We start from the raw sequence: 25,816 nt of genomic DNA on the forward strand, positions 1-25,816 counted from the left end.
TATAAAAAGGAAGAGGCATCTCTGGCTTTTTTTTGTGGATAATGAAGGCAAAGATAGGAATATTTAGGGAAAATTTTCTTCCTGGCATTGAAATCTGAAACAACATGAAGTGCTGCTTAAAACTGCTTGAAAGAGTGCTGGCTCTGCTCTTTTTGATTTCCTGGGTAGGCATAGAAGTAGAAGGGTGATGCTGGTCCCAAGGGGGATCTTGTCTTTATGTTTGACTACTACTTGGAAAAAGAAAAATCCCATCTGTTGTTTCATAAATATTTCCTTGCGCAAGCAGAATTTTACTAAACTCTGCCAGGTGGAGAGTTTCCTGATTCAGTGTTCTCTGTTACTTCTATCCTCAGCTTAGGCATTGAGCAAATGTCAGGGAAAGAGCGAAATGGTTTACGATAGTTCAGCTATAGGAATAATTTGTTCTACTATTCTTTAGTGACCAATACTGTTGCTAGTTCCCGTCTCTTCCACGGTCTCCCTACTTCTACTCTTCTCTGTTATCCAGCCTAGCGTGAACTGAAGGGTAGAAGGGAACTGTAGTTAATTTGGGCCTGAAAGACAGGCAGGGCTAGAGGTTTCAGAAACACTTCTTTCTTCAGGATCTCACCTTCTTTTTTTTCCTGAGTAAATTTATCTGAAATTATCTAATTGGCAGTCAATTTTAACACAAAGTAAGAATTACCATAAACAGAGAGAAAATGGAAATTGAGAAATAGCTTAGTGTGGTGCAATGGTTTCCAGAGAAAGGGTTGCCCTGTAGGGTTAAGAAGGCCTGAGGGTCAGTCCACTGAGCACACCAAGACTCTGGCTGGTAGAAAGTGGTTTGCTTTCAAATGCTCAGCAGCTCACCCCAGATTTTGCAGGATCTGTCATCTTATCAAGGCATTTGTTTTAAAAACCATTTTTTAACAGTTGTTCTCCAGTATAGTTGCCCTTTTATTTAGAAAAAGGATAAATTATTGGAAAGTTCCCTGTGCCAGTTATTACATACTTTTTAATACATTAACTTTGAGATTAGCCAGCAAAACCTGGAGATATAGGGAGAGCTGAAGCTGTTCTCCTTCAGGTTCTTGATCTCTAAATATGTCAGCTAGGCAGTCTAGATACTACCTATGTAACCAGTATCCAGTTACTTCACCTCTGTCATGGGACAATCCTGTCATGTTTGTAGCACGTCCAGACAACCTGTCACTGAGCTATTTGTTACATGGTTGCATTTGCTCTAAAGAATTGATATAAAACCTGTTCTGAAAGGAAAAGAAAAAAAATATTGAAAGGCCCATTTTGGATAGACATTTTCCTGGATATGTGGGGAATAAACTGAGACTGAGTGCGTTAAGCAGGAGGAGTAGTAAAAAGTATAGAGTGGGATGGCAGTTTTCATGTCTCCTTGTATGTTTTTCACACTATATTTTAAACTTACTGGAGGGCTGAATGATAGGTGTGATTAATTCCATCTCACTTGTAAGAAGAGGGCATGTTTGGTGCATATCTTCTTGTCTTCGCTTGTTGTCTCATCATTTCTGTCAATAGTTACATGGATGATCTTTATACTTTGTGTGTAGCCTGTGAAGTGGATATAAAGATCTGTCAGACTACCTTTGCTAATACATTTTCTTCTGAGGAAACAAACCTAACATAAATGTCACCTGCAGTATGAGCAACTGTAGCAGATGGAGCATTGAATTAATGGCTCTGAGAGGCAAGCCAGGAAGGATTATGAAATGTGATAAATATGGTAGATATGGTACATGATTCAAAAAATTTCCTGTGATTAAAAATGAGTTCAAGAAAGAAGAGTATATCTTTAAAAAGTTACAGAGTATTTAAAAATCACCTATCTTTTGTACTTGTGGAAAAGTGTTAAAAAATCATTTGCAATTATATAGGGGAAATCCCCCATTAATTTAATTAAAAGGATATTTTTCAGCTGTGGGTCTTACATTCTTTTCTAACAAATATTTTGAATATGCTGAAAGGTAGGGAATTTGCTTATAAAATGCATCTGATATGATGCCTCATGTTTTGTGGCAAGGCCACTGTCTCAGTGAAAAACGGTTATAAAACTAAACTGATTGCTGTATTGAAAATCATATATATTGTCATCAAATGTAGAGGAAGGACCCGTGTTTGTCAAAGAAAGTGACTTGAGTTTAGCAACTGATAATAAATAGGATGGTGATGTTAGTGCAGCTCCCTTGCTGGTGCTCCTTTCATAAGTCCAGGGAACGGAAGCAATTTATATGCTGGCAGAAGATTTGGAAGGTCTGCAGAAGTCAGCTGACAACAAACTAAAGTAGTACGTCAGTGACTCATGTAAGTAGGGTAAGTTGCTTCTCACTAGTGGTAGTTTGGCCTCTTTCCAGTTTCAGGGGTGAAGGACTATCACGACTGACTGTAATAATGTATATGTTGTAATATAGAGAAACTAGCTGGTTTGATAGCTGGACGAAAGGTGGTGGCATGGTGATTTGTGATGGCATAAGGTTGCTCAGCTGAGAGTTTCACAGAGTTCAGCAGCACTGCTGAGAAAATGTGCTTGGTTTCACACTCCCTCATAGCAGCAAACTGGCTGCTGTGAAATGTACACCTTCTTTTGACCGATCTGTGAAAAGGCATTTGGAACAGAAAATTCATCCACTCTCTGAGCTGGAAGGCGAGTGCTCTTTGTGACAGGCTGAAAGACTGGGGATGTGACATGTACAAGGAACAGCTAAGAATGCAATTTAGAGTACTTGTTAAATCAGATAATGTCCTTTCAGCTGTAAACAGTTGTGATGAAGAGTCCACACCCTGCTCCCCCCTTTTTTGTAAAATTCTGTAATCCATTGTGCTGCTTTTGCCTCTTTGCATGTGCTGGGCATTATTCTGTGCTGGTTGTTGCAGTTGATAAGCAGTTTTACATGCTGATCTTGCTTGAGTCAGAGTTCACATGCCTGTCTGCTGCAGGTCTGTTTTCTCCTACTGTTTTGGATTCCTGAACAGCTTTGTTATGTCAGAGTACAGCCCACTCAAGATAAGAGTCATGGATGACTTCAGTTGCTGACACAATCTAATTGCCTTGTCAAGGATTAATTCTGGATTTTGCGGTAGTTTCCTTTCAAGTGATCGCGGTAAGATCTTTTATCAGGGACTTATTTAACGCATAAACTTCCATGATTATCTTTTCATCTTTTGACAACCACATTTTTTAAGTGTTTTCTTTGTACACATAGATAAAACCAAACCTCTAATGGATTTCATTTGTACATGGAGTACCATATTCCTTCTGGTTTTGTGACATTGCACTGTACTTCCTTTTTACATCTGAATTAGCAAATACATCAACTGCTTCAGAATCTGACTGTCATCTGAAAGTTTTTCTTCATTTTTCACTGGCATTCAGTAGTTGAAGGTACAGAATGAACTGTGGTTTACAACACCTCATTTTTCCTCCTCCTTTTTTGTTCCTGGAGCCCAGGAGGCCAGTGAATCATTTCTGAAATCACTGTAGGTCTGAGGTCCTTGAAAGAGAAAGTTATTGTTCAGAGAACAAGTCCAGCAGAACATGGCTTTCTCTAACCTGTCCCTGTCAGAGGGGTATTTTTTTTTTTGCCCTTGACACTAAGATATATGAATTTGCAGTTTCAAAATCACCAGTCTTTGTACTTTGTGGCCTTTTCCTGGCTGATCTTTCTCAGTAGTGATGAGAGGAAAGCAGTGTTCATAGTCTGTAATGTTATTTCCTAGTGTTTGCAGTAGTACCTCTGCTTCCAGACTCATGAGAGCAGTTTCCCCTGTGTTCTGGCTGAACTAGGCAAGGGATCTGTAGTCTTACCTGGGAAATGCTTTGTTACAGCATCCCTCAAAAATAGGATTGCATGCTAAATCAGTATCTAACTCCAGCAACATTCATTATTATCACATGCAGCCTCTATTAAAAGACAGTTAAATGAGACGCATGCCTTGATCCCATTTATGTGTCTGCTTAAAGTATGGTTGTTAATTTACAACATAACAAATATATAAAAATCTAAATGTTAACATATAGAGAGGCTTTGTCTCTGAGGTTTGACCATTTCCCAGCTAATGTTATGCTTCACAATGGACTAACAGATTGTGAAAAGTTGAGCCAAATGTGAATACTCAGTAGTGTGAGAGGAAAGCAGTGTTCATAGTCTGTAATGTTATTTCCTAGTGTTTGCAGTAGTACCTCTGCTTCCAGACTCATGAGAGCAGTTTCCCCTGTGTTCTGGCTGAACTAGGCAAGGGATCTGTAGTCTTACCTGGGAAATGCTTTGTTACAGCATCCCTCAAAAATAGGATTGCATGCTAAATCAGTATCTAACTCCAGCAACATTCATTATTATCACATGCAGCCTCTATTAAAAGACAGTTAAATGAGACGCATGCCTTGATCCCATTTATGTGTCTGCTTAAAGTATGGTTGTTAATTTACAACATAACAAATATATAAAAATCTAAATGTTAACATATAGAGAGGCTTTGTCTCTGAGGTTTGACCATTTCCCAGCTAATGTTATGCTTCACAATGGACTAACAGATTGTGAAAAGTTGAGCCAAATGTGAATAATCACTGAAGTGTGTTATGGGGCAGGTGAGTCTCTTCACGTCCAGCCTAAAGCCATTAGCCTTTCCAGAAGGTGGCAAGCAATAGTTTGATGGAGGAACGGATTACTCCTTTCTTAGATAAATGACTAGTAGTTTGTGTTTTAGTGGAGTGGACAAAGGTGAACTGCCCCAGAGATGGGGATGGATTATAAAGCAAAAATGGTTGCCAAAGTAGGATTCCCTTCTGTGAGGGGCATGAGAGCTGAAAAAGAGCTGTGAGTTTATTAGATAAGAAGACCCTTCAAGGCTGATCTGAGTCTAGATGGATGTACACTTGTTTCTTTTAATTTCCGTTCTCTTGTGACTTTATAAACCTTGGTAAACTGCGTCATCCCTTGTGGATGTAGTAAATAAATCCTTTTATTAGCCGTTTACATTGACCTGGTTTGAGTGAGGGATGATATCAATACAGCCAGCTAACTTTGAGAAATTTGTGCCCATAGGCCCTTGCAATCCATAGATGGTACTGAACTACTCTCAGGCAGCCAGCAGCCCAAAACATTTCTTAGAGGCTGTAAAGGACAGTGGAGTTGCACGGGCCAATGCACAAGCCAATAGCTCAGTGCCTAAGAAGGAGACATTTCCATTGCTGAAGAGGAAATCTCTCTGGAATGCTAGTGAGAAGCCCAAGTATTGCAAAGGAGTATCAGGGTAGCGGACGTTATCACAAATTTTACAAATTGGGAAATTAGAGAAAACTGAGATACTATTTTAGAGTACGCACAAAAGTCTTCTGTCCTATTACCGTAGCCCATTCCTATACCAAGCTTTCAAGATCAGGTTTCTTCCAGCTCCTGTTAGTTGCTTCCCATACGGTGGTTGCCTTCACTAATGTAAAGGTTGAGCAGACTGTTAGGCCAGCATGCCTCTGAGATAACATCCCATTTTTAGAATTAGTTCAGTTTTCATTAGTGAATTAACTGGACATATAAATATTTATTACTATCTCAGGTGTCTGATTACAACAAGAAATAAATAATTCATTATAGAAAATTACCTCTGTACAATTGATACCACAAGGATATAAATCAGATATGGCAATTTCTAAAAAAGCAGCACAATATATTGTTTTTGCTGGAACACCCTCAAGTGAGTATCTTTTGGTGCAACCGTTGCTGTTCTAAGCTGGGTAACAAACCTTCCATTGTGTGAATAGTAGTGATGTGAGAAAATCTATTTACAGAAATGTGCATATAATATAAGTATATTGACAGTTGGGACAATTTAGGGAATCTATATACAATATATGGTTTCTGTTTGATATTGGGAAGTTTCTGTGTGTACGTCTGTGAGACTACAAGCATCATTTTGAATGGGGGTGTATTTGCCTTGTCTGTTGTACTTCTGCTCCTGTAGGTTGGTTGAAATAAACTTTGCACTTGCCAAAAGCTAACAAAGAGGAAAAATTAAATTTTGATGAGTGAATGGCATCAAATAAAGGATTGAATACTCTGTGTGACAAGCCAGTTATCAAGCTTTAAACTTAAACTGGGAGGCTAGACTTCAGTGGGAGGTTTCGGTCACATAGTGGGTTTGAAGAGGAACCACCTAACAAGGAAGGCCAGAAGATTAAAGGAAAGGGATTCTTATCAGTCATTTTAAAGGAAAATCAGTCTCTTTTTCCACAAAAAGGGTGCTTGCTGCAGAGATTAGGAGGAATGATTTAGAAAGGGAGAGCAACTCTGTTTCAGAGTAAAAGACACAGGCTTGAAAGAAGAGCTTGAGGACTCCTGGTTATAGTGAGTTAGAAGCTGAAAGAGTTTGAGATGTCAGGAAGCTGAGACAGGGAAGTCTTAAAACAAGATGTTTATTGTTTTGACTATTTATGTTCCTTGTGATAGCTAAAGTAAAGGGGTTTTCAGAAACCCTGTTAAGTCTGTGCATATATCTATTTCACCTCACATGTATCTTTAAAAATACCCTTATTGTGGAGCTCTGAGAGAGGGTTTCAAGGCACTGGAGAACAAGCTGCCAGCATACCTCTGTGGCTAGCTGAGCTGGTCCACAAAGTCACGTGTCCGACAAGAGAAGCCAAAATGCACGTGCTCTGAGCCTCAACGGACACTTACAAACATAGCAATCTGCGGGGTTGCCTCTGCACTGTTACCTGGGGACAGCTGATGAGACTTCTGTGAGGGCTATTGCAACAGAATATTGCTGTAATGTTTAGAGAGATGTAGCTGAGGATGCCTATGTAGGAGACACCTTTCAATACAAGGTATTACTATTGAAAGGTACTAGTTCATCCAATTTGTAAACGGAGAACCTGAAGCATGTATAAAATATGATTTCTGCGGTACAGGAAGTGTGTTACAGTCAAGAGTATCTCTTGAGTTCTCCTAACTCCTAGGATTGTATTTGAAATGTAAACTGTCTTTATAATACTATCTAGTAAAAGGAGCATCCTAAAATAAGACAGTAAAATCCTTACACCACATCACTCATACCATATAAAGATATCTTTCTTGTATGGATTATGTCAGTTGCTGTTTTGCTTATCATGCTTTTAGTCTGCTTCAAGCTTTGCTTTTTTAGTAGGTGCTCTCTGCTTAAACAGAGAGGTAGGAACTGGGGTTATTCACAGAGGGTACCCTCACCGAGGAAAAATGACCCATTGCTATATGACGTGATAGAATGTAATGTCTGTAGGTTAAAGCATTGTTAAAAATTTAATGCAAACATAGTGCTGTAGATCCTGCTTCATATTGTGTGTACAATCTAATATACTTACTTTTATGGTGGAAGCCTTAACTGATTTCTCAGTTCTGTGCTGCTCGTGGTGACATACAAGTATATTATATATTCTCTCTCTTTTTTTGGTTTGTGGAATGGTATCACAAAATGTTTTCCTCTTTCAAGTTCTGAAAGCCCACAGTATTGAACACAGAGCTGTTCCATAAGCTGAACAATATGTAAAAGAAAACTGAATAGCTGCTAATGAACTGCTAAAGGCTGGTTATTCCAGGTCATAGTTACTGTACCCAATGCATGGTACAGCATCTTTACCTGTCATGTTTTCTCTTTGTAAATTAAGTTTGGGCATTCTCTTAACTTTCTTCAGGAGCATCTGCAGCAACCCAAGAGTTAATCTGGGAAAAGAGGCCAGTTTGTTATTTTACTCCGTGTTTAAATTCTATTCTGAAAGTTAATGGACGATTTTTTTGTTGTTGCTGTTATTAAATTGTTCTCTCTGCAAGATCACAGTTCTTGGAGGTGTTAATCTCCCTTAAATCCCCTGAATCGGTAGGAACTGAAATTGATTAGTGCTTCTCAGTGTGGAATACCTGGCAGGAGCAAGCTCTGAGAATTTTTGGTTGTGTCCATATTGGCATCTGTTGTTTCTCCCGGGGTGCTTGTACCTGTTCCCTCAATGGGGTAGCTGAGTACTTTGGTAATGTGTTTTTGTATTAGTGGACATTAGGTCTATACGTAAATTGTGTAGACTTTTCAAGCATCTTCCCTTGTGCGATGAAGACAAATCAGATCTTTCATATTGATGACCATATATCAGAATGTATAGTGAAGTGTACCAAAGTCTAAATTACTCTTCGAAGTTACAAAGCCAGACTTTTTGCCGGATGAATACCTGAGAGAATCAGATTACTGCAGCAATGTTGTTTGCTATGTAAGTCAGAATATACAAATGCATAAGTCATGAAGACAAGAAAAGGTCCATCAGTTATTATACTGTGGAAAGCTATTTTCACTTTTTTTTCCCTGAAACTAGCTTCCCATCAGAGTTTGCTAACACATTAATCTTTCTGCTTGCCTTAAATATTAACAAATGGTAAGGTCTTTTTTGGGTTCAGATCAGCAAAAAATGAAGTTGTTTTTGTTCCTCTCTGTAGATTAAGGCATTATTAAATAACATATACAGGTATAACAGCTCCCAGCAGCTTCTGTGTGTATCACTATCTGTCCTTTTCTTTTACCTATCTGTACCCCAAAATCCCTAACTGATTTTCAAGTTCAATAATTGACTGTGAGCAGCAGTGGACATTGGCATTGTCCTGCCACTTTCTGTCAGCCTTTTCAGCTGGGAAGATGTCAAGCCAATTGCTTGTGGATTTGCCTTGGTCTTTGTTACTGAACTCAACTTAGATGGTTATAGGCCCGGATAGCATAACCCAAATAATACATTTGTAATATATTAAACTTAATTCTTTAAAGGTTCTTTTGATAACTGCTGCATGAAGATAGCTGCTGAAGGAAGTTTAAATTAATGGATTCTATCTCGTATGCCTATTATTATTTTTGAAGCCTGTTAGAGAAGAGAAATTATGCAAATTGGTGTCACGCTAGGCTACTGCACACATGCTGGTAATGCATAACAACTAGCTCGCTGATGAAAATACTTCATCTTAAGCAAGATTCATTGTCAGCACTAAGAGATGTTCTTTGTATCATGGTTAACAGTTTATTATTATTTTTCTTTTGGATAAAGGAGTGTTCTTATTAAAAATCCTCATTAGAACAAAACTGCTGTAAAAGTAATACTGGAGAACTGTAGTGATGAATTATGATTGATGACATTATACAATTAAGGTATATTGTGAAACAATAGGAAGATCCCTTCAAAAAATTAAGCAGTTGTTGCTCACTCCCTGTGAATGACTAAGTGGCTTTAATTCTTCAGCTCCTGCATGTAAAAGACTTGATAAATAGATCAGGCTCAGGATCAATTAGTGTCACAATGATCTTTAGTATTAACGAAGGGAAACTGCTAGGATTGAACCAGTTTATCTGTACCCTTCATGACAGCATCTTAAGCTAACATGCACTGCATTGTCTATCTAGTACTGGGCATGAGAACCAGTACGCAGAACACACTGTTCTGTGCAGCACTGGCCGGTAAAAGTGCTCCCTGTAAGGAAGCTATCTTAGTCCCGAAGAATTCCAATATCCTTAGTGGGACAAAAATCCAATATAAGATAAGCTGGTTTCAGAAAATAAGTCACTAATGCAAGTTTGCAGTTATTTTCTTCCCAGGTTTATCCTACGTCTGTCTTAGATTTCTTTTTCCTCATCTGTACACAAAGCATATCAAGCTTTTCTGATTAGACTGCAGTGAAGAGCCTGGTTTTGGTCTAAGGGTCATCTGTTATAGCCCTTCATCCTTCCATTTTAGCACTAACACATGCATTTTGTTTGTGCTGTTAAATTGCTGACAAAGGAGGCGGAGAAAACCTTCTCAGGTATTGATTTTTCACACACGGGGACTGTAGCTTGTAGTCACTTGATTTGCCACCTACAGTTTATAACTGAATGGGCTCATGGGATTATAAACTTCATTTTAGCATTGAGTTCCCAGCCTGAGGTGAAATTGATGTGTTAGTTGTTAGTCATTTGTAACTGCTTTAGTGTATTTTGCTTGTTGGAATTCTATTTAGATGGCTAATATAAATAGCATTTTTGCAATAGAAATGCCACTGATCAGAACTTCCTGTTTGAGTTGTTGATCTTAACTGGCTTTCAGATATTTGGATCTGGTTTTGCATAATAATTTCTGCTTAATAGTTTTTGGGTCTTTCTGGTTTTCACTGTTACGTTTATAATGTAATAATTATGAACTATATCATGGTAACTGACTAGGTACATAATTTTATTCAACATTTGGCCCTCAGAGTTGTAGATACGGAACTGATTAATTAGTGGTCAAACAAATGAAATGTATTATAGTTCTTCATGAATGATCAGGGGCTTTATTTTCAGTGGTACTCAAAACTTCACTAGAAGTTTCCGTTGATTTCTATGTTAGTAGCAAGGTACCCTTTACCTCCCAGGATAAGACAACTCTGCAAAAATACTTGGTTTACCATATGCAGGAAGTGATTTTTTTTCAATAATTTGAATCTCAGCAAAACGTTCAGTCTTTCATCACTGAATACAGTTTTCTCAGCTTCCATTATAGGTATTCTTAAATACACAGTACCTCCCAGAAACCTTGGAAGTGTCATTTTTCCGTTAATAATACATTTTGGTAATTTTGTGAAAACAAAAGAAAAATATATTTCTTGCATGTTAGTGAGAAGTGCAGGTTTGCTTTAGTAGTCATCTCTGAGAATCATGCAATCTTTATATGCCTTGGCTTGACCATTTTTTTTGCTTAACTTCCAATGTCAACATTGATCTTAGGATATTTATGTTGAACCTTAGTGAAACAGTCTTTTGAAGTTTTATGAGAAAATGCTTTCTCACAGCAGATTGCATCCAGATTTGACAGAGAAGTAGAAATCCCCCAAATAAATAAGTTCCTACAATTTTCATAAAAATCTGTGTCAGGCTAGAAGAATGAACCATAAGCAGTGTCCCCTCTGAGGGGGATACAGGTTGAATTTTGTCCTTGATACATTCCGCTTTGGTTGTTCCATTCATGTGCTAACAATTCCAGCTTAGCTACAGCAGAGATTGTCTTTTGGGGGTATCAGAGGAAAGAAAGAATGATAATTATTATGATGGTAGGAAATGAAAATGATGCAGATTTATCAAATTCATTAGTTTCACTGCTCATGAAACAAGTTGCTTTGTGGCTTTCTTAGTTTTGTGAATTACTGTTTACAAATCTTTTCACTCTAGCTACATTTCAGCTTTTGTGCATATTCAATTAGAGAAGTTCAGCTATGGTAGACCAGAATAAAGCATGTTGTATCTATGAAATCCTATGAAAATGAGTGGGATTGAATGATTCTAACAGAAATAAATTTGATTACTAATATAATAACATTGACATCAATGAAGATCAGATAGAAGAATCAAAGCACTAAGCAAATTTCTGAAGTATTAGTGATAATTTTTATTAAAAAAAGAGTGGCTTGAGTTCACCCTCATCTTTAAGACCTTCCTACTCTAGAAAACCCCAGTGGTTGCTTGTTCTGTTCTTGATTATGCAGTAGATTGAGGCAGTCTTTAATTTAACTTAAAGTGCATGGCACCATTCTGTGCATGTTAAGCAGATCTCTTTAAAGCTAATATTACACTGTTTCCAAGTCCCATTCAACTAGAAAATGGCTTGAGATGAAGCAAACTGGTATGACTGTTGTAGAGAGCAGATGACACGAAGCCATGCGTCTGTGGTAAGAGAGAAGCAACTTCAGAATGAATTCCTGTGAAGCAGAAGAAACCTCATTTTTGAGGGAGATGCAGTTATGAAGGACCCAAGATGCCAGTAGTGTTACCTGGACCCCATGGAAGATGGAAGTTTATCAAGACTGTGTGGCGCTTGCTTGGGAGTTGCAGGATGAGGTGCTAAATAGTTCTGGAGTAAAATAACTTCTTTGTCACCAAGCAACAGAGTCAGCAGTGCCTCCTGATCTGACACAGGCCTTCAGGAAAGACTGAAAATGCATATCCAGTAAGAAGAGCATTAGATTTGCAGGGGAGCTGGTCAGGGGCCAAGCTGTACTTTACCTTTGCCTACATGCATCCTATATCTGTTTGTTTATGAAGCTGGCTGATCGTGAGGATGTATTTGCCCACCCAGAGTAGTCTTCTGTTTGATTTATATGAACAATACATAAATGATCAATCATTATTGGACAAAGGTTAATGCTTTACTCGTAAATATAAGGGTGCAGTAAGAGTTTACTTACAACAATTTGTAATGCAACAGATTATGATGCAATGAATCTAAATGAAAACATGCAACTGGGTTGTCTGGACTAGGCACATACATATTTCCTACCATGCATTTTCCAGGATATTAATAGAGAGTTTTCTGGTTTAGACTCAAACATTTGATCCAAGAATTGGAATTAAGATTATAATCTTACAAATGCTTGTGGTTCGGAACTGGTTTAGGAGTGGTGGTGTGAAATTGTCACCATTTGACTAAGGTGTTGAAAAATCAAGTTGTTTTTTCTCTTTATTTCTAGAGGAGGTGATGTTTAGATTTCTCTGCCATGATGTCAGTAGCTGTTTTGTGGGCAGTTTATTATGGTTGATCCTAGGAATGGGGTTGTGTTTCATGCTGTGATGAACTGGAAGCATAGACAAGACAAGACAGCAAACATTCGCAACCCTTTCCTCAGAACTAGCATCTGAACACAATCCATTGCCACTGGTTATCACTTTATTCTGGTCCTGTGGCTGATATTACAAGTCTAAAAGCTTAGATTATCTAGTCCATCCATATAAAGAAAGCAGAAGGAAAGGAAGTAACAAAGATATTCCTGAATTTAAAAGATTTCTGTAGAGAAAGAGAGTGTACGTAGGCACAATTAGTAAAAAGTTAAAAAAGTTTAAGTTGGAGTACGTGGGAAGGGAGAACATGTTTCCCAGTTATATCCTCTCCATCTTGAACCCCGACAGAGTCAGTTTCATGGTTTGTATATTCAGCAGACTTGTTCTGTGAACTGAATTTAGCAGGAGTGTTTTCAGGGATCTACCTTTCATCTAAAATAAGAGCAGTTCTATTCCCGATTGTCCTATTTTTCCCTTATGTTGGCCTAGTGAAATGATGAGATCAGTTAAAGTATGGTTCTTTTTGTTTGTAAGTTGTATAGCATCAATAGCAGCTTTTTAACATACTTTTATCCTTCTCCTTCATCTCCTTTCATCACTGACCTTTATTCTGGAAAGAACTATGCACATGGCGTTCTGCAGTCTCTCTTTCTGAGACCAACTGAGAACAGTTATAGGATGGTGTGTTGATGGATTCTTCTGTATGCTTCATTTCAAGATATTGACATCCTCTTTGTTTTAACCTAGCCAGTGAGAAACAGCAGGAGGAGACTAGCAGAGGAAGCTGCTCTGACTACTGATTTTCTTGTGCCTTTTGGTGGTTCATTAATTCCTCTAACAATTGATTCTTAGGTAACTGTCTGGGTGTGACCATTACTAGCCAGCAGAATAGGGGTGGTCATGGCTGGGTGAAGCCATAGCTGATAATGTCAACTTTACCTTCTGAATTCTTCTATCTATGAGTTATTCATTTAGTATGGAAGCAATATTGAGCTCCCTACAAATAGTGCAATACCTTCATTTTGAATATGACATTCTTATTCTTCCACAGTAAGTGTAGATGCCGGAAGAGTATAAGCCAGCTGTTTCACAAGACAGACAAGAGGGGTTAGACAAATAGAACATTGCAAAAATTAGCCCTGTGCATGAATTGTTCATATGGAAACAGTATGATCAATTTTGTTTCACTAGTATTGACTGGTATTGCCCTGTCTGTCCCTACCAGCTATATTAGAATTCAAAACTGTCTAGTACTGTATACCATGACTCTTAGAAAGCACCAGGCTGGAGTGAGGCTTTTACTAATTTCAAAACCTCTATGGATGTCCCAATTTACTGTGAGCTAGAAAAGGGTGCGTGTTGGAAGGCAATAGGCAAATCACTGTTGCGTAGAAGTTGAGTAAGGCAGTACTGAAAATAGAACAGTAATTATAAAGCTATTTCTGGCACTGTTTTTCTTGCTTATGAGTCCCTCTTGTCCCTATAATTTCTGAGAAAGATAACTGTGATAATAAATTTGTAAGAAAAAGTTGTTGATTTTATTCCAGAAGTAATTATATAATAAAAAAATCTGCATGTAGTTATCCTATATAGGGTTTGGGGGTTTTGTTTTGTTTTCACAATGTAGGTGAAGATCACAGTAGAACTTCTAGGATACCACATGATTTTCCAGATGGCTATTTTGAGGCTGTTGTTTAGAGCCATGGAATACAATTGGAAGGCTGTAGTTCACAGAGGGGAAAATGATTTGTGCGCTGTCCGTAACTCATATTTCTTTTACATTATATTTTATATCAAACAATACATGTAGCCTGTTTGTCGTAGGGATACTGTTACGGGGTGATAAAATGTAGTCATTGATTCTAATGTTGATCTTACAGAGAAATATTTTCTTTAAATGTAGATAAATGTTATTTGCACGTTTGCCTGACTGCCATCTAAGTTAGTCTGTCATGCCTGGTCTGACTTAATTTATTCTGGCTGTTAAAAATTTTCAAAATAGAAAAATCCAGGTGTTACAAAGAAACCCATGAAATTTACTTCATTGATGGAGAATATCTCTTTTCATGGATAAGTGAAAGAAACCCTGTCAATGGCTGAAGCCTGTTAATTTTTTGCCTTACCCTATTGTTTGTCTTTGTTGGTCAACTTTTACAAGATTTATTTTAAGTTAGTATATTATCTCTGCTTTTAAAAAGTAGTCATGCTATTTGCCCCTATTTCAGCCTGAGAGCAGTTTGACTAGACTCCATCAATTTGGCCTTACTTTTGCTTTGCATTCTGTCTCTTCCCAAGTGTGCAAACCAGGGTTTGGTAGAGTGCTATGGGCTTGTTGATAGCATGTAGTCATTCCTCAAATAGCGTAAGTGTGTGCAGTCCCAAATAGCTTTGTGTAAGATGTTCCCCATCCAGTAGAGTTAATTGTCAAAGTGTAATTTTTCAGCATCTGGTGTGGGCTGTTTTGCTTGCCTGCATGGATCAGATTTAACTACTGAGAAGTCTTCTCCAGCTGGTGGCAGAAATCATGAAATGCTTGTAATCAGTAGGTCTCTAATAGGTTGAGGCTCCCTCTGGGAAGGGCATTGCTAAGTTTTTTCATAGCTAGAAGCCACTCTCTGTACATCATTTCAAAGCCCAGAGAGGTCTCAGGCCTGATGTGGGGGGAGTGAAAGGAGAAATTTCTTCCTAAAGAAATTTCAGCTTCAGCATTTTAGTGTTAAGGTCTTCTGAATACAGGGTGGTTGTAAAAGTGGTTGCATTCATATGTAACTTTTCACTGTAGAAATAAAAAGTAAATAGCAGTCCTTGTATGCATTTTATTTTCTGAAGCTCAGCAAATCAGGAAATAGAAAAAGAACAGCAGAAATTCACTTTACAACTTCAGCTTTTTCCTTTAATGTTTACATTTTGTGTTTATAAAAAATAAAAGTCCAGATTTTACAAAATTGAAGATAATAGTTCTTTTGCTTTTTTGTAATGTAAAACATTCACATCTGTCATAGGAATGTCGTGTTACTACATTGCGTGCAATGGGCACTTTCACTGATGGCAGATGTGGAACCTCATTTAGATATGTATTGCTTGAGTTCAAGAAGAGGCTGTTTTAGTTAAGCAGAAGAGGTTTATGGTACATATTTGGCAAATCTGATTCCATGTAATTCATAAACATGCTACCTGTAAATGCTACCTTGTTATCACAATGCATAGAAGTGCTCACTCACTAAAATTTTTCTTCAATCTTCCACCAGGACTGCATCTGTAACAATTTTGTGTTAGATTTTATTTTGTCAATGTTGTCTTCTGGTATAAAGAAATGTTAATGTATTTTGAAAATTTGGAGATACCAATTTAAGGGTTACTTATTAATCAGAACAAAAGCAGGCAATGACACTAGATTGTTTTGTTTTGTTTTAAGGAAAAACATACTTATCCACAACAGCTGCTTGGAGGGAGGCATCATAATATTACATCGGTACAAAGAGTGCCATGCGTCATTTTCTGGACAGTCTGTGTGATAGGGTAGTTGTTATAGTGACAGTGAAATAAATATCAGTCTTTTTTTTTTTCCTTTTTATTTTTTTTGTAAGGTTGCATCAAAGCTGTTTGCAGTCTATTCTTCTCTGTTTCTTTGCACATGAACATCTGTAGCATTTCTCCTAAAGCATTAAAATCACACGTTTAATATGTTTTTTTTTAACCTTAGATGGAACTGTTCCAATTTATGTTTGTATTCACCACCACCCCACACCCTGCAAGCAAACCTTGCTCTTAAGATTGGCTTATCAGAAGCTACATGTCTGTGGCTGCTGTCTTCAGTGCATGTAGTACAGTCTGTTCACTGATTTCAGAGAAGTCTTGCACCTGACCCGCTTCTCTGTTGAGGTGCTAACTGTATGTGTTCAGAATACTGTTCTCTATTTGCAGCATGCTGTATTGGATCCAAGTAGTGAGAAACTGTCCTAATGACTTACATTATTGACCACAACAGATAGATGACATTGACTCTAGCTTTTTTTTCCCCCTTCCCTCCTTTTTCCTTCTCAAAGCAATTTGATACATTATTTGGCACCATCTTCGGTGCAAATACAGTTTTAACCAAGGAGGGAAATAGAGGTTTTCTCTAAATCTGCCTGCCATTGTTTAAAAAAATATTATAGTTCTTCTAACCTGACTTTGGTAGCAGCCATGTTTTGTGCCTGCTATATGGTAAATTACTTTAACAACATGTAAACGTTTTGTCTTAGGGTGTAAAGGAATTTAAAAATTTCTTCTAGAAAGGAACAAAGCATGCAAATGTTTATGCACATGCTTCCATCATGAATATTGCTATAGAGACCTGCACCGCATGTGAATTTGCACACAGGTTATTTTCTTCTCTATCATGAACAGAAAGCACAATTATTTCTTTAATTAGATTGAAGAGCTGCTGCTTCATTCCTTATTAATGTATCAATTTCCCCAGCCAGGCTCACATTTCTTTCTGACTAAATTTCTCACGCCAGATAGTTGTCACTGATGCTGGAAATGGTGAAGAGGTGAATAAGACAGCAGGTTTTTAAAATTATTTCAAGCAGGTTTGCAGATATCAGATATGCTTAGAAAGGAATGGCTCAAACCTTAAAATTCAAGTGTATGTTTGAGAACCTAGTTGATCCATCTCCAAAAATCAAGAGCTTTTGCAGTCAGCAATGGTGTTGTCTTCAATTGCTTTTGTCAAGATCACTTTCTTATTTTTCTCCTTCGGTTTGTTCATGGATTGCAGACTTTACATCTCCTAAAGTGTACAGGTAGCTGAAGTGGTCTACCTACTGACAGCTACCAAAAGGGCAAATAATATTCTTTCTTAGAGAAGCCATAAACCAGTCAGCTTCCCTAATGATGAGTTATATAAGAAGGTTAAGTTAATCTCATCTTAAACTTCATCTTTCCTTTCTCTAATTCCAGTTCAGGGGCAAGATCTAGGTTCTCACTACTTGAAATGAAATCCTAAAATGGTATTGTCATTTTCCTAATCACCAGAACTTGCCATCTGTGTAATTCCAAGGGTGGGAAGGAGCCCTTTGCGTAGGCTGCAGTGATCCATACACCACTCAGGAGTGTTTGGGGAAATGACTCCCCTGACCAGGAGATCTCCTAAAGGTGGAGGTGCAGTCAGCCAGTGTAGCTGACCATAACACACTCTACTGAAATACAGAGAGAGAGACAAGTGCAATTGTTGAGAAACGTCTCCAGTGATGAATGTCACCCTAGTGGTGTACCTGTTGCCTATTACCAGGTTAGTTTGTATTTTATGATAACAGCCAACCCAGTTTTAACTTTTATTAAACTAGTTATACATAGCCCTGTTGTAGATATATCAGATATGATGAGGTGTTATACCTACTGAATGCCTGTCTGGCAATTGTTAAGGAGCATTAGACAAAAATAGGTTAAAAGCATGACATGGCTTTTTAATGCACAAGAAATAGGGCCTCATTTCATGAGCCGTGTTAAACCGATTGTGTAAAATGTCCATTGAAAGAGCGTGCAGTAGAGGGAGGGATCAGATTTTGTCAGAACTTGTTAAAATGTGTTCAGAATGATGCAGTGTATGGCGCAATGTTTGAGGCAAATAATACATACAGCAAAGTAAGTAAAAAGAAGTGGAAAGAGCTTTCTTTCCATTCCTTCATTTAGTGATCTTATCTTTCTGTCTGGTTTTCATTTGTGATTGTATTTCTTCTCAAATTAGGACAATATTTGATTTCTTTATCATAAGATCCTTCTTTAGTACAGAGTGACTTAGGGCTTCCCACTGTATGTGTGTCTGTTTTGTTTTCCAGGAAGCCATTGTATGGATTGTTTCAATATAATTCCAGTATGATTGGACTAGAATCATTAGCTGATCCCTCAGATACCTGGGAAATTATAGAGACTATTGGGAAAGGCACTTACGGTAAAGTCTATAAGGTTGCCAATAAGAAAGATGGGAGTCTGGCAGCAGTAAAGATTCTGGATCCTATCAGTGTAAGTAAAAACTATTAAACTGTAACTTCATTGTTAATTTAAAAGAATTCTCAAACAGAGTTAAAATGTATATCAAACGTGTAAGATATTGAAAGCGTCCTGAAGGGAACAATTTTGCAGAATGCATTGACAGAAGGAGTTTGGTACCAGCACCTGAAAGCTGCAACTTACAATTTCATCATCTTGTATGTTATTTGAAGACAGCATTTGCCTAGTTTCTTTTTTAGGTCTACGTAATTCTTCTGGTACAAATTTAGATATCTGTGCTTGAAGCATGCAAATGGTAAGAAGGCACAGAGGCATTCCTCTTAGGGGCCTGCTATAGCTGTTAATCTTAATGTTCTTATTTTATTCTGTGTACTCACTAAAAGAATTAATTTTCCCATCACAGAAGTACTGTGAACTTTAGGATATTTTATAGTTATCTCTTCTAAGTGGCTAATACTGTGAGGCAATAGTTAAGATAAAAACAGAAGAAGAGCACAGCCCAAATTCTCAGAGGTAGTTCTGTGCCATCTCCAGTTTTAGTGGGTATTAAATGCCTAGCTTCCCTTGAGAACCCAGGCCCTAGTTTTCAATGGAAGATTTAATTGGCAGCTACTCAGGTTGGATCAAGCTGGAGTTTGATCATGACAGTTGGGCTAAAATATTTACTAAAAAAAGTTAGTTTCTGTCATCTACCACTACAGAAATTCATCTTGGTTTTCTCTTGTATACAACTGAGGAAGGTAATAAATAAGATGATATCCTTTTTAGCAAAATGCAAAAAAAGGAAAATGCATGTAAGAGCTTAAATTTTCTAATAGTCACAGTCTGTGCAGAAACAAGGAAAGATTCAGTGCTTAAGTACTGTTCTGAGTTGTGGCCTGTGTGCTGATATTAAACAGTATTTTGTAATTGTCACTTTCATTAACAAATATTTAGTAACATTTGCTTATTTCATGGGTTTTGTTTTGTCTCCCTTTAATTGTTTCTGGTGTATGTCTTTTCCTGGTATGAATGTCTTTGTTTTTACTGATGTCCCCTTTGAAGTTTTGTGAAATTGTTCTCTGTTTGGTCCCATCTGATGACCATAGAAAAAAGAATGAATCAAAGGTTCATGTATTTACAATTAGCTTACACATTAAAAATATGCATGTTTAAAAACAGGTTAGAAAATAATACATGTGTAAATTTCTTATTTAGACAACTGAGCAAAGTTAAGTATAAGTTTTACTTTTCTGGTTAAGTATATTATGCACTGAAAGAATCCTTGAAGAACAACTGCTTGCTTTACATATACTTCACATTTCTGTATGTAAAAAAAGCAAAAGTGGCATGTTTTGGTGTGGATTAAATTTACAGTATTGTGTGAGTACTTTCAGCTGCATTAAAGTAAAACCATTTAAAAGTACAAGCTAATTAAAAAATGGTTCTTTTTATCCATGAGAGTTTGTTCTTGCTTTCTTGCTTTGTACGGACTTAACTGTGTTTATATGTTCTGTATGTTTGTGGTTTTTATTTAGGATGTAGATGAAGAAATTGAAGCAGAATATAATATTTTGCAGTTTCTTCCCAATCATCCTAATGTTGTTAGATTTTATGGGATGTTTTACAAAGCAGATCAATATGTGGGAGGACAGCTCTGGCTAGTACTTGAGGTAAAAACATTTTGATAACATTACATCTTAACTAGCAAATGTGGTTGGGTTTCTGTGTTTTATTGTTAGAAGAGTCACAGGCTTTCATGATTCTTTGGGGCCGTTAATCAAAGGACTGGTGATAAATGATGTGTGGTAGCCTACGGTTGAAAATCACATCCAAACTTAAAGTTTGTTTAATAGGGAATGTCCTTGCATTTTATTTCTGTTCAGGTTGCTACATCTGCCTCCAAAGCAAGCAAATCCTTTTGGTAAGAATGGTTTGCCTGAAAACAACTTGATTTTTTTCATGTTGGAGGAAACATAAGCTAAGACATTTCTCTAAACTTAGGGGGAGCTCAAGCACTTGAGGGGAATGCAAAAGATGATGAAATAGTAACGTGGAGGACAGTTAACAAACATGCTGCCTGTTGCAAAAGTGAACTGAGAAAATGTAATGGGAAAGTCTTTTTTATGGTAACTTAAAACTAGAGGCTGGTTGTTGTTGAAAACCTAGCAACAGAAATGCCTTCTATTAACTCTTCTTGTTCAGTGGCAATCAGTATTCTTGCAATGAAAAATGTATGTTGGTGGTTTTGTTGCCAGTTAAGTAACTGCCAAAGATTGTTGCAAGATGAGGATTTCTTCTAGATGTTTTCTAGGCTTAATTGATACAGAGCTTTGCACAGACTGATGAGCAGTAACAGACCATTCAAACATTTCTCTCTGTTATAACTAGACCGGTAAAAGTTAGCATTCACTTTTTAATTACTGATCATTTTAGAAATTCCACTCCCTGTTCCTGAATGGTGACTGGAATAAGAATAGGGAATCTTATTTTCACTTTAAGTTGTGGAATCCAAACAATACATCTAACTTCTGTGTACTGCAGAATTATGTAGCTTGAATGAAAACTTTTGAATGTGTTTTATCTTAAATTTCAGTAACTATTAAAAAAGGAGCTTTAGTATTTTTGTTTTGGTGTTGTTTTTCACTGGATGCCTTCTGGCTTTGTGTTGAGTTTGGGCTTGGTTTCCCATGTGTTTTCTTTGTTAATACAAGTGTAGCGTATCCGACAGATCCATCACATGTGGTATTCCATGTAACAAAATTTTGTAAAGCAAAATCATGGCATATTCTATGTAACACAATTGAATGTAGAATTTGAGAGAGTTAGGTGTTTGTACAGACCTTATCAATTAAGTGTGTTCATTTCAGGTGTTTTTTGGTGCACATTATCCAAAGTTTTAAAGAAATTTGACATTAAAAAAATTGTGTTTTCCTTATACAGATAAATTTACCAGGCAAGGCAAACTATTTCTTGCCTTGGAATTTACATGCAAATTTATGTATGCATAGCAGTTACTTTTTATATTATAAATTAATTACACTTTTTCAGTAAAAGGGAAAATACAAAGTAGTCATTTTGATATCCCTGAGTTTGATGAAATATATTCATTGGATGTGTGACTTCCGAAATGTGTAATAAAAAGGTGGATTTTTTTTTTTTTCCTTTAAGCACAATTTTGCCATGTTTGCGCACTACAAGCAGGACCTTACTTTGATAAATGCCTAAGATGAGGAAGGGTAGCAAAAGTGGACACCTTTAAATATTTTTATGATGATGCAATTCTCGGATAGGTGTAGCACAGACAACTGTAAAGCAAGCTTCCCTACTTTTCCATCTAAATGTGCATCAGTCCACTTCTTATACCATTAGGTATAAAGTGGTAATGAAGTTTACAAGTTCATTTTGTCCCAGGTCTTTGCTGACTGTCAAGAACAGTGTCACTGACAGCTGCAGTAGTGTTTGTGGGATATATTTATTTTCAGAGTCGGTCATTCATTTAACATATGCTACCAAACAGCTGTCAGTCTGTATCATTTTTCAGTCACAACCAGCTTGGGGTTTTTTTGAAGTGAGGACATACTTTTCTACGTTTTATTTGCAGGCTAGAGATATTTTTAGTACAGCCTGTCTCAATATAACATTTAGTGCAATGAAAGCAATAAACAAAAATATTTGACTTAATGGCTTGTCAGCAAATGGTTAAGCGTGGAAAGAAAAACATGCACTTTCTCTCACGAGATGAAGTTCTCCTGTAAATACATATGATGATTGATATTGAGCTGAATGCTCCCACCTAATTGATTTAAAAAAAAAAATAAAATTTCCTACTAATGAATTAAAAAGTAAAGTCAAATTCCTGCAGAACTCATCAATGTTTTCAGTGATGAAGTTTTGCTTCAGGAAGTTATTTACATAAAGGATGTCTTGTTTATTGTGTGATCTGGTCCTTTCCATGAATTAAAACTTTTAGTCTAGTGAAATTTTTGATGCAAGGGGAAGTTAGTAATAAATGAAGGAAAATATTGACATACCACAGAAATGAGTGATTGAACTGATACACAATTCATAAAAACTATTTGAGAGATGCAAAACTTGAGAGTTTGTAGAACTTCTGTTTTCATACCATTCTCTTGATTTACGCTGTAGTATTTTAAACTTAATACTGATAACGTAAAATGAACTTGTGTTGAAATGCATGTGATTTCTGTATGGCAGAAACGTTGGTAAGGGCGCTGGCTACAAAAACAGGTCTAGAGGAGAATTTTCAATGAAAGGCAGGCAATCAATTCTCCCATCATATTTTTTGTTGAACAATTATGAGTAAAATGAATTGTGTTGAAATGCATGTGATTTCTGTATGGCAGAAACGTTGGTAAGGGCGCTGGCTACAAAAACAGGTCTAGAGGAGAATTTTCAATGAAAGGCAGGCAATCAATTCTCCCATCATATTTTTTGTTGAACAATTATGAATATTAAAGTAAGAAAAGGACAGAGAAAGAGGAGAAAGGAAAGAGGCGAATAGCTGCTTAGAAGGGCATGGACAGTAAATTAATGGTGTGGGTGAAAACATATTTACAAAGATTCTAATTTTCCTTTTTCTCCTCTTTTGATGTGTGGCAGCCCATTAGTGGGAAATGCTTGCAAGAAGCTGCTTTTCTGGATCAGAATGTTTCATCTCAGTTATTGGCAGCACATGCCATCAAATCTGAGTATAGAGATATGGCTTCTGTCTACTTTATATTGCCTGCCAGCAGGAGCATTGATGGAGTGCAAGTTTAACATGACTGTAATTTGTTGCCTCCCAGTTATCAAGAGCATCGGTCTTCTGTCTGGTCTTTTCTTTGCACAAAAGCAGTTTTTCAAAAAGACAACGCACATGTTATTGTGAAAATACTCAAATAATGTAAATTGGACTTATAAATCCTCTTTTAACAACAAAATACAGTCCTGTTCATAATATTTTGATTTTTAGTTACATTTTATAAATTGCACTTTATAATCTTCAGTTTTCACTTCTCTTCCTCCACCCAGACTGCTGTGATTTATTATAACATTGCTAATAAAATATGTTCTAAGGTGGGGTGACAACATAAAAAATCACAAGGTAAAAATCTAGTTGTTCCCAGACTTGTGTTGTAGTGCAGTTTTGCATGGTGTTTACAGCCTAAAAAAATATATTGAGTAACTGGGGACTTGTCTTGCTTTTTTCCCCCCTCGCAACTCCTCCCTTCACAGCTGTGCAATGGAGGTTCTGTCACAGAGCTTGTCAAAGGCCTGCTGAAGTGTGGCCAACGGTTGGATGAAGCTATAATCTCATACATCTTATATGGTGCTCTCTTGGTAAGGATGTTTATTGGGCTTGTAATGTCAGCAGAGGGTGCAATTTACTCGTCTCATACATATATTTTCCATTTGTAAAGTATGGTAATGTTGACAATATTATGCGGGTTATTATAGCAGCAGGGGTTATATCAAGCATGTAATCCGGTGGACAGATGTTTCTATAGAGTATGTGCAGATTGCCTTCATTACATTCCCTAATAGTAGGGTAATTGTTTTTAAATAAGGGAGTAAACTTATTTTTGTTACTGCTGGTATATAGGGCCTTCAGCATTTACACAATAACCGGATCATTCATCGTGATGTGAAAGGGAACAACATTCTCCTGACAACAGAAGGTGGAGTCAAGCTCGTTGACTTTGGTAATGACCACTTCCCATTTGTTTTCCTGATACATGCAGTTTAGCCAAAGGCATCTGTTTACTTTTCCCTGGGAAGGCAGAATGCCATAGTGAGAGACTTTTTCATAAGGATACTCAGAATTTTTTTAAGAAGGAAAACGGAGAAAGAACCTGATACAGCAAGAATAAAAATTCTAACCAAAAATTAGTAATAGACTTTAAGTTAAAAGCTTAAACATAATAATTAAAAATAGTTCTGAAGGTACCATTTTATTTGCAAAGCTCTTTTGCATTTCACAAGGAATGTCAGTTTCAGGGCAGTTGTCCTCCTAATTTAAATTTAGATATTGTATCTTTTGCATATGAAGAGGAAACATTCTTCTCTCTGAAATGTCTTTTGCTAGCCTTAAGCATATTTTTTTTCCCTCTGAGCAGAAGGTAAAATGGTCCCTTGGGTCCAAAACCCAACATCCATTTAATTTGTGATTATTGCTGTTAGATTTGAGCATTGCATAAGAAATGGGGGGGGGGGGGGGGGGGGGGGAGAGTGAGAGAAAGAAAGAGGGAAAGAGAGAAAGAGACTTGGCACTAGAATTTAACTCAGTTCAGCATTTTTTTTCCTTTTAAACATGCACTTAGAAAAATAAGGAAATGCTGTAGTCCCTCAGATATGTATGCAGTGGAGTGGACAATTTTATTAAAGGTAACAGAAACAGATTATTAGCAATATTATTTATTAATGAAACCATATAATGCATAAAATAATCGTCATTGAGAATAGTGTTGTGTGAATAACAGATGTTTGTTTAGCAGTGCATGAAGGTAAAGAAAAACGTTCTCACAAAATGAGTAAAGTGGCATGCCAAAAAATTCTGCAAATAGTAATATTTAAAAAAAAACCCAAAAATATTAAATTTATGGAGTGGAAAGCAAATTTAATACTGATGTTGTCATGGTATTATAAATTTAACATAAAAATCTATTGAAGATGCTAAAGTAAGTTGGGAAACAGGAGACTTTAGTATCTTCTAGGGACAGAAATTCATTATGTTGAAGAGTAAAGGCAACAATTAAAATACTGTTGGGAGAAACATATGGCCTGAAGCAAAACTTGGAGTGAGTCCCTGACCTAGTACAAGGGAGGAAGATCCCTTCTCATTTGGGGGAATTTTGGCGGTATGACTTTTGTTTGTAACTACTCCATTCTGGGAAAAGTTGGGTTTTCTCTCCAAAGCAAAATGGTTTTTATCAGATGTATCAAAGGCCTTAGCTGCAACGTAAGCTCAGTTTAGAATCATAGAATCGTTTAGGTTGGAAAAGACCCTTAAGATCATCAAGTCCAACTGTAACCCTAGCACTGCCAAGTCCACCACTAAACCATGTCCCTAAGCACCACATCTACATGTCTTTTAAATACTTCCAGGGATGATGACTCCACCACTTCCCCGGGCAGCCTGTTCCAATGCTTGACAACCCTTTCAGGGAAGAAATTTTTCCTAATAACCAATCTAAACCTACCCTGATGCAACTTGAGGCCATTTCCTCTCGTTCTATCGCTTGTTACTTGGGAGAAGAGACTGACACTC

At 37.0% G+C, this 25,816-nt stretch overlaps 1 protein-coding gene across 1 annotated transcript in view; it reads left to right on the top strand.

The window, feature by feature from the left end:
• The window catches only part of MYO3B (myosin IIIB), a 207,858-nt gene that overhangs the window by 5,382 nt on the left and 176,660 nt on the right, over positions 1–25,816 (top strand). Inside the window, 5 exon segments of the mRNA XM_019471869.1 lie at positions 14,576–14,661; positions 18,396–18,579; positions 20,085–20,219; positions 23,785–23,889; positions 24,152–24,251. Coding sequence (XP_019327414.1) covers positions 14,576–14,661; positions 18,396–18,579; positions 20,085–20,219; positions 23,785–23,889; positions 24,152–24,251 — 610 coding nt within the window.

The sequence above is a fragment of the Aptenodytes forsteri genome, unplaced genomic scaffold (assembly GCF_000699145.1).
Source record: "Aptenodytes forsteri isolate BGI_AS27 unplaced genomic scaffold, ASM69914v1 Scaffold257, whole genome shotgun sequence".
Classification (NCBI taxonomy): Eukaryota; Metazoa; Chordata; class Aves; order Sphenisciformes; family Spheniscidae; genus Aptenodytes; species Aptenodytes forsteri.